Here is an 8,396-nt window from a genome sequence, read left to right on the forward strand (position 1 = left end):
TGATCCTGTAAAAGTGGTTTCTGTATCTTTCAAATTCATTAAACGATGTGCAAATTAATGGTGATCGGTTTATTTTTTTACCTGTTTAAAGCGTTGTGCAAATTAGTGGTAATGTTTTTTACCTGTTTCATTTCAATTAAAACCCATATTCTTCAATCAACATCAATTAAAGTATTTAGGACTATTCAAGAGCTAGCAGGTAAAGGAGAAATTGCTGTTTATTTAACTTCCCGGATGCTTTGGACCAAAAATTTTCGTTTGATCTCTCTTTAAAGGGTCTCTAGAAGCCCGAGACGCCGCTCTGGAATCCAGCAAACCAAGGAAGCGGTTTTGCCGTGCGCCGCTCTTGGGAGTTTTCAGTCGCTTCGCTCTTTCAGGTCCCGACAGAACTTGGGCCCCCGCATTTGGACCAGTGCTTGGGTAGGGCTGGTGTTCCCGAAAAACAAGCTGGGGAAAGGAGCCGGAGTCACGGAAGCCCATTCTCAGTACTTGGGAGGAGGAAGAGGACGTTTGGAACCTGCTAACTAACTCAGTACTCCTGCCAGGCGCCCCGGACCTGCTTCAAGCGCAGGAGCATCCAAGTTGCCTCTCCGGCATAGCGCTCCGGAGTTGTGCCTCGCGCCGCTTCCGCGCCGCGCTGAAAACGCTCCACCAAGCAGAGATTCATGCACCCCCTACCCTGGCGCCCCAAGGGTTGGTGGTCCCGGTGACAAAGACGGTCTGGGCTGCTCCCACCTCTGGCAGTACTAGATGCGCTCCAGAGCACTGCCTCACTCGCCCAGTGCCAGGCCCCCCTTCCCCCGCAGCCCTGGGGCGGCAGAGTTGGGGTGTGGGTGGCTAACGGAGCCCACACAGACCCCCTCCCCCTGTCCCCGCCGCTCGGGGGCGGGAAGTGGCGGGGCGGGAGTCACCCGAGCGTGATTGCCCGAGGCCCCTCCTGCCGCGGCGAGGGAACGCCATAAAAGCCCTGGTGCGACCGCTCTCGACACCCCATCCGCCGGTTCTCACCCACCGAGAGGCGCGCCGCGCAGCAGAGCCCTCGCCGCCCAGCCACGCCCGCCGCCCGCCAACCACCGTGAGTGCCGCGACCCACGCGGCTTGGGGAGTGCGCGCAGGGCTGCGCGGGTGAACTTGCTCACCTTCTGCGGAGCCCTGGGGCTCTGGGAGGGTCGCGCCCGGCTTTCCCTCCCTGCCCCGCCGCGCGCCTGCCGCTCTTGGCGGCTGAACCCCCTGCTCCTTCGGTACCCCGTGGCTGGGCAGCGGCCCCTCCCGGGCTCTCCCGGCTGGGCGGCCCCTCTGGCTTATCTTTCGGCGGATGAGGAGGGAGACCACCACCTCGAACCCAGGGCAGCTAGCAGTTTCCTCGGGAGTCGCCGCCTGGAGGGGTTTCCAGGCAGCACCCCCTGAATGAAGAATCCCTGGAGCTCGTTGGACCCGCGCCCTGCCACCTGCCGGGATCCTGGGCATCCGAGCTGAGACTGACTGTCCCGGGGGGCAGATCTCTCCCCTCTCCCCCCAAATGCCAGCCGAAGTACTCTCAGCCATCACCGTCGAGCTCATGCCACCAGGCAGACCAAAAGTGTCAAGAGAAGAAACTTTTCTCCTCTGACGGGCTTGGGGAATTCCTTAACCCAGCGGGAGGAACTTCCAATCCTGTTTTTAAAGTGTCTAAACTGGCTCGGGTGCTCCTCCCGCTCTGCGCTCCTGCCTCGCGACTTGGCCAGAAGTTGCGCGTGGTTTTCGCGCGGAGCAGAGGGGCCGGGCCAGAGCTGGGGGTGCCCGCCACCCTCCGCTTCGCTCTGCGGGACTGGGTCGAGCGCGGGTTCGGGGTCAGGAGTGGCTGCAAGGGGAGGAGTGCGGGAGGCAGAGGAGGGAGATGCGGACGTGTGTCCTCCGAATCCCCAAGCCCTTACGCTGCCTTCTGTGCCCGCAGATGCTGGGTAGTAAGCGACTGGGGCTGTCGGGACTGACCCTCGCCCTGTCCCTGCTTGTGTGCCTGGGCGCGCTGGCCGAGGCGTACCCCTCCAAGCCGGACAATCCGGGAGAGGACGCGCCGGCGGAGGACATGGCTAGATACTACTCGGCGCTGCGACATTACATAAACCTCATCACCAGGCAGAGGTGGGTAGGCTCCGCGGGACAGACGCGCGAGCGCCCTGCACGCGCACCCGGAGGTCCTGGGGACCGTGGAGGACAGGACATTTCTTTCATTATATCCCAGAACAGGACAGTATCAGGCACATACTCAGCTCTCAGTAAATGTGCAGGGCACTGAATACTTTTCCTCTGAAACTGCAGTCACAGAGTCGTGATCCTCAGATTCAGGTCGCCTAGGCTGTGTGGCTGGTCCTCTCCTGCCTCGCACTCCCTGCTTTCTGTTGTTCTTAAAGCAGTTTGGGGATTGGACACCTGCGTGGGAAAGTACCCCGTGAAAGGGGTAGGAGTGCTGTAGGGGAAGGGGGAGCAGGGCGTCTAGTAACAGCAACAAAAACCAGCGAAGGAGAAGCAGCTGGGCTGTCCAAGACCTTGACACATTTTCCAGCCTGCCCAAAGCGAATTGAATGACAACATTTAGGAAAAGACGACTATTTTATTTTCTTCTGTACAGCGTTTTTTGCACTCTCAGCCTCTTACTTGAAAATCCTAGCCCCAATAAATAGAGATTTAACATTAAAACAGTGGATCTAAGATGCAGATACTTTTCCCATTTTGTAGCAGATGAGTTCTGAAAAGGAAGCGCTCACTTTTGTGCTTTATTAAGGAGAAATGTACATTGGTCTATTCACCCTCTGATGAATCTAAGGATTATATGGAATTTGAGAAATTTGTAAAGTTAATTTTGAACCCCCAGAAAGCTAAAATGAAATGCCTGATGTTCATTTTCCACATCAAATATTAGCGAAAAATCACATCCAAACTATTTTACAAATAATATAGGATTTAAAAATTGTTTCCAAAATTGGTTCATCTTAGTTCTAAATTATTGATATCTTATTTTAAATACTGAGATCAAGTAGTATGAGCCCTTTAAAGGCATTAGTATGTTTAAATTGTGTTTTGTTTTGTTTCTGTTTTTACCATATCTTTACTGTTTACAATCAAGGAATGGTTAGAAAGGATTCAAAGTGGAAAATTTTTTATTTCTTAAATAAAATTTCCTTTTTTCTGTTCCATCAAAAAAGGATACGACATCCTGAAAAGCTTTTGAAAAAGTCCCAGGTTATATAGAATCAGAAATACACGAAAATGCCAGAATTAAATGGTGTTGGTTTGTGACCCTTGAAATCTAATAATTTGAATAGCAGAAAGCAATAATATTTTATATTGTAGTAGACTTCTCAGAAAATTGCTTCAAATTCTTGTTTATGCTCTCATATTGAACAGAGAAAAGAACTTGTACAAATAAAAAAGATACTAATTTGTATTTTTTCTAGTAACCTTTGTTTTTCACTTTGTCAGTTGTAACACACAGAACTTATTTCTGCAAAGATGATTGCTATAAAGCTTTACTATGTATAAAGGTTTGCATTTCAAAATGTTTTCCTAGGCATTATGTCATTCAATTTTTACCTAAAGCTTTGGAGCATAATTATCTCCATTTTACAGGCCATGAAACAGTAACTCAGAAAAGCTTTGTTTAGGGTTGCTGAAATTGGAGCAACGGATTTACCTTGGATGTTGTCACCACCATTAGCAGTCAGTGTGATTTCTGACTTCTTTAGTAAGGAAAAAGTAAAGAAAAGGGATTTGAATTTAATGGGAAGCAATTCAGGTTCCCTAGGAATGAGTTGGTCGTGAAGCAGCTTCCCATCTCATCTTCATGTAAGTTCCTTCTTAGAAACCATTAGAGGCTCATAATCTCACCATCACCTCCTTTGTGTACTCTCATTGCCTTCTCATCACTCACTCATGTTTAGGTTTTTGAAAGCTACAGAGTCATTTGTGAACATATGTTTTGGTTTGACAAAAATGGTAATCTGATATCTCTTTCCTCCCTTTTTCGGCTCTGTCCATGTTTTAAAGCTATATGCTCCTGGTTCATTGCTTCCAAAGCGGCATCATTTATTCTAGAACTTGGATCTACCACATTTTGTTTATATAGTCCCCTAGATCCATGGTTCTCAACTAGGGATGACTTTGCCCCCCAGGACGTTGGGCAATGTCTAGAGGCAGTTTGGGTTGGCACAATAGGCAGTGGGTGCTCCTGCATCTAGCAGGTTAAGGCCAGGCATGCCTCTAAACATCCTGCAAGGCCTAGGACAGCCCCTCCAACAAAAACAATTATCCAACCCCAAATGTCAATCATGTCAAGGTTGAAAACCCAGCTTGGTATTCATATTTCTCCATCCTGGGTGAACATTGGAATCACGTGGGGGGCTTTTAAAATACACTGATGATGGCTGCACCCCTGATCATTAAGTCAGAACCTCGGGGTAAGGGTGGGGCCTGGGCTTTACAGTGGTTTTAAAAGCCCCCCAGGTGATTCTAATGTGCAGTCAAGTTTATGAATCATTTCCCCAGAGAGTCTGTCTGTGCCCCTGAAAGCAGTGCAGAAAGGAAGGATAGCCCAGAATTAGCCAGAGGAGGGAGAACAGTGAGTGCTGTCCTGGTGCTGCCCTGAGACTGCAAATCCGTCAGCAACTGGGATTCTTCTCTGGGACATTGGAAGTTCCTTCATTTCCTGGAGCATGAAGAAGATAAATGGGGGAAGGTTGCTCTAGAGTTTTAAGATTGGTAAAAATCAACTGATGGACAGGATAAATAAGTAGCTGCAGCAGCCTATTTCACAACTCTAGAAAAATGTTTGAGGAAATCTTACAAATGATGGTGGGGTTGGGTGGGTGGTGTTTGTTTTGTTTTTGTTTCCCTTGAGTCCCAGCAAGGGAGCTGGGAAATCTTTCCAAAAAATCTGGATTGAATTGTGCTTGATAGGCAGTTAGAATATATCCTCTGACAGCTTTGTTCTGCTGTTTCACCTGCTAGCTAGTCATTCCCTGCCAGGCAAATTTTTCACTTGTGAACAACATGGCTTCTGGTGTCCAAGGCCTTTTCTGAAAAAGGGAAAAATAGTCTGTTCAGAAAATACAACTTGGTAGAGATTTTCAGACCCTTTAGCATAAGAGAGAAAGGAGAGAGGACTGAGGGCCAGACAGCAGGTTACTACTCACTCACCTGGAGCAGGTAGCATACACTGAGCTGGCAGGAAAGCGGGGCCTTGCATTCCTGTATTGTCCTCTCCGTATCCTGCTACTGGAGAGAAAGAGACCATGAACATTTCCATGGACCAGTAGGATCCCTTTAGATTTTTCAGGGCAGATAACATCATGGCATGAGAGAAGACCTTTAGCTTTTGATATTCCAAGTAAATATGGAAGATGCAGGCCCCATGTTCTATTGCTATCTGAAAGAATGGGTGTATCTTAAGAGCAGGAACTTGCATTTGTGTATCACTTTGTTCCTTTCAAACCATTGTGACTCACATGGGATTTTCACAAAGACAGGAATGATGCTTTTATTTTTACAAATGAGAAAACTGACATTCAAAGACATAAGTGGGTATAGAACTTCAGCCTGTTGATTTTTCTTAGGGCTGTTTCCAAAATATCATCTGGTCTCTGTTAAGATTTAAACTGCTGTATATCATCAGAACTATAGCCAAATAACTAATTATGGAATCATTTAAAATCATACTTTGATATATTTTTATTTGTTGTCACCTAGTTATAAAAATATTTCTATACATATATTGTTTGTGGTTGTATAAAAAGGCAAGAATGTGACTAGGAATTTTGGTTCATTAAGTAGTAACAAAATTATGTATATATTTTGAAATTTTATTTCTGGTATTTCTGATAATGTATATTTCATACACCTAGATTACTTGCTAGCAGATGATCAACCAAATGGGAGACTATCTCATTTTTTCCAAAAGGTTTTTATGACTATTCCAAACTTTTGTTTTAAAATACTTTCCTTTTTTTTTCTTTTTAGATATGGAAAACGATCTAGCCCTGAGACACTGATTTCAGACCTTTTGATGAGAGAAAGCACAGAAAACGTTCCCAGAACTAGGTATGAAAAGGTTTATGTGAGGACATTGTTGAAGAATTCAAGGTGCCCAGGGAAGGGAAATCAGAGAGGGCTGCCTGGGGAGGAAGACAAGGAATGGGGTCTACCAGACCAGGTAGCTATGATTTGGGCAGAAATGGGAAGCATTCGGGCAGCATGGCAGGGAAGATCGCTCTTTTCACATGCTGACTTGCCCATCTCCATAGACATCTCTGGGGTATTATTTTCTACCCCAGATTATTTTATTAAAATCTTAAATATAAATGTCTTTACCTCAGAAACAGCTCTGGGTTAGGATTGGGAGAGCATAGAGGGGGTTCCAAGCTCTACACTGAAATGACCAACTGTCCATATTTGGCTGGGACAATCTTTAGTTTTTATACAGCATGTGGACTGTCTAGATATCCTATGAAATGTCCCTCATGGCTCTTATCCCAGTCTCCCTGGTTTTACAAGAAGCTGTACAAGATGAATCTTGGGGGCAGGGGCTCCTGTTTACTTTTTGACATAATTTAAGCTCAATGGAAGTCACATAATAATTGATTGCATTCAATGAATGCATGTTAACAATGTATTATTATTCAGGCCTATCTGTAACCTTGGGCCTTTCTTGGAGTGTGGAGCTGTCTTGGGAAGAGGTGTTCACCAATATCTAGGTGTCAAACCTAGGATTCTCTGGTGCCTCCGGCACGGGCAGTGCTGCTGACAAGCAGCCTGGTCCGCCTCCGTTTTCATAACTCCCTGGCTTTTCCATCCAATACCTCCTGCTTCTACCCCCAGTAGGATCAATGGCACCTAGTTCATCCATTTTTATAATAGCTTGTCTGCCTTAAACCCAGAGCACCACCGCCAAGAACCAAACTGCCCAGAAGAGGTCACTAGAACACTTGCTCAGAGACTGGGACAGACATGCTGCTCTTCATTGGGGTTCTCCCTGAAGAACTAGCGGGATGACCTGAGCTTATTGCCTTCCTGCCACCCCACTCCAACTCTGTTCTTCTGTGAAAGGGCCAGTGTGAGGGGGCAAGTCTATAGTTGTCAGTTAATCTTCTCTGAAGGAAACAACAATTTGGACTAGAATCACACTCTAGTGCTCTTTTCCCTGGAGGTATCAGTCCAGACTTAAACAGCAAATGCAGGGGAAGCAGATGGAAAATTCCCAGGGGTTATTTTTAAACACTAAGCAGCAAATGCTTTTTAATGTTTCATTGACATGCTTATGATGTTTGTCACAGTAAAAAGCTTAGGGTAAACTGAATCTACTCAGGGTAAGAAAAAGAATCATCCAGACCTAGTTACACCCTTGCTGCTGCTCTTTGTTTTGTGGTCCTAAGTTGCACAGTTGGTGCATGAAATAGACTTAATTGCACCCTGATGGACAGTCTCAATGACATGCAGTTAGATGGAGACAAAAGTTGGCAGCTTTGAAGTTGCCTACGAATGCTATTTTATTAAAAAGCATTCTTTATAGTCTAATATAGCATCTTCCTACCCAAAAAGCCTTGCAGGAAAACAAAGGAGGCATATTCAGAATTGGGTAACAAAACTTTCTTGTTACAGTTTTGTGTGATTCCTGTGGTTTTGATCTTCAGAAATATTGCAGAGTTCTTCAGCATCTTTGATAAATTTAGAGCCTTCTAAATACTCCGAGATTTGTCTGAGACTCCTATTAAATGAGTGGAAGCTCCTTAGCTGGGTCTTTGCACTTTATGCCACTATCTCCCACACTGACATTCTACTTGGCCTCCTATTTAGAGGGCCAATGAGAGCCTTTCTATAGTTTCTGATCATCTTTTGGTCCAGAACTAAATGTCTCACTCTTGCAAGCTTCCCAGGAAGTTGGGAAACTTCTCTTACATGTTTTGCTTCTTATGTTTGACAGGCTGGAAGACCCTTCTATGTGGTGATGGGAAATGAAACTTGCTCGCCGCTCTTTGCCTATTTTTCAACCAGTATTTCATCCTGTGAAACTAGAGTCTGCCAGTTCTCCCAATGCATGCAGCCACTGTGCTCAGCTCTGCAGTTTTCCCTTTGTTGTCATTGTATATATGTGTGTTTAAATAAAATACCATGCATTCAAAAGCATCTGCTCTTCAATGAAAAATCTGTTGTTGCAATACTGAGAATTATGTTGTTATTCATTAAATTGCAATCTCCCTCAAGTAGCAGATTCAAGGTTTGTTTCACCAATATTAAAGCAGTGGCTGTGGAAGATATAAAAATATGATTTATGATGAAGATGACTCAGGTGTGTGTGTGTGTGTGTGTGTGTGTGTGTGTGTGTGTGTGTAACAATAAACTATTTGGAAACGTTGAGCAAGGGGCTG

General features: G+C 45.7%; 1 protein-coding gene across 1 annotated transcript; it reads left to right on the forward strand.

Annotated features, from left to right (window-relative positions):
• The first annotated feature begins 908 nt into the window (after window positions 1–908).
• Window positions 909–8,151, forward strand: NPY (neuropeptide Y). The gene is made up of 4 exons (XM_036877842.2): window positions 909–1,075; window positions 1,934–2,121; window positions 5,992–6,072; window positions 7,952–8,151. Exons 2-4 carry the CDS (start codon window positions 1,934–1,936, stop codon window positions 7,974–7,976), a joined length of 294 nt encoding a protein of 97 aa, XP_036733737.1. The 5' UTR covers window positions 909–1,075; the 3' UTR covers window positions 7,977–8,151.
• Window positions 8,152–8,396: the final 245 nt, after the last annotated feature.

Source organism: Manis pentadactyla, chromosome 7 (genome assembly GCF_030020395.1).
Source record: "Manis pentadactyla isolate mManPen7 chromosome 7, mManPen7.hap1, whole genome shotgun sequence".
Lineage (NCBI taxonomy): Eukaryota > Metazoa > Chordata > Mammalia > Pholidota > Manidae > Manis > Manis pentadactyla.

Bases quoted from the DNA above. Each gene is read 5' to 3' on its own strand.
- NPY (XM_036877842.2), top strand. From the start codon at position 1,934: ATGCTGGGTAGTAAGCGACTGGGGCTGTCGGGACTGACCCTCGCCCTG. The intron at 2,122-5,991 runs GTGGGTAGGCTC...TTTTCTTTTTAG, and splicing joins AACCTCATCACCAGGCAGAG to ATATGGAAAACGATCTAGCC. The intron at 6,073-7,951 runs GTATGAAAAGGT...TATGTTTGACAG, and splicing joins GAAAACGTTCCCAGAACTAG to GCTGGAAGACCCTTCTATGT.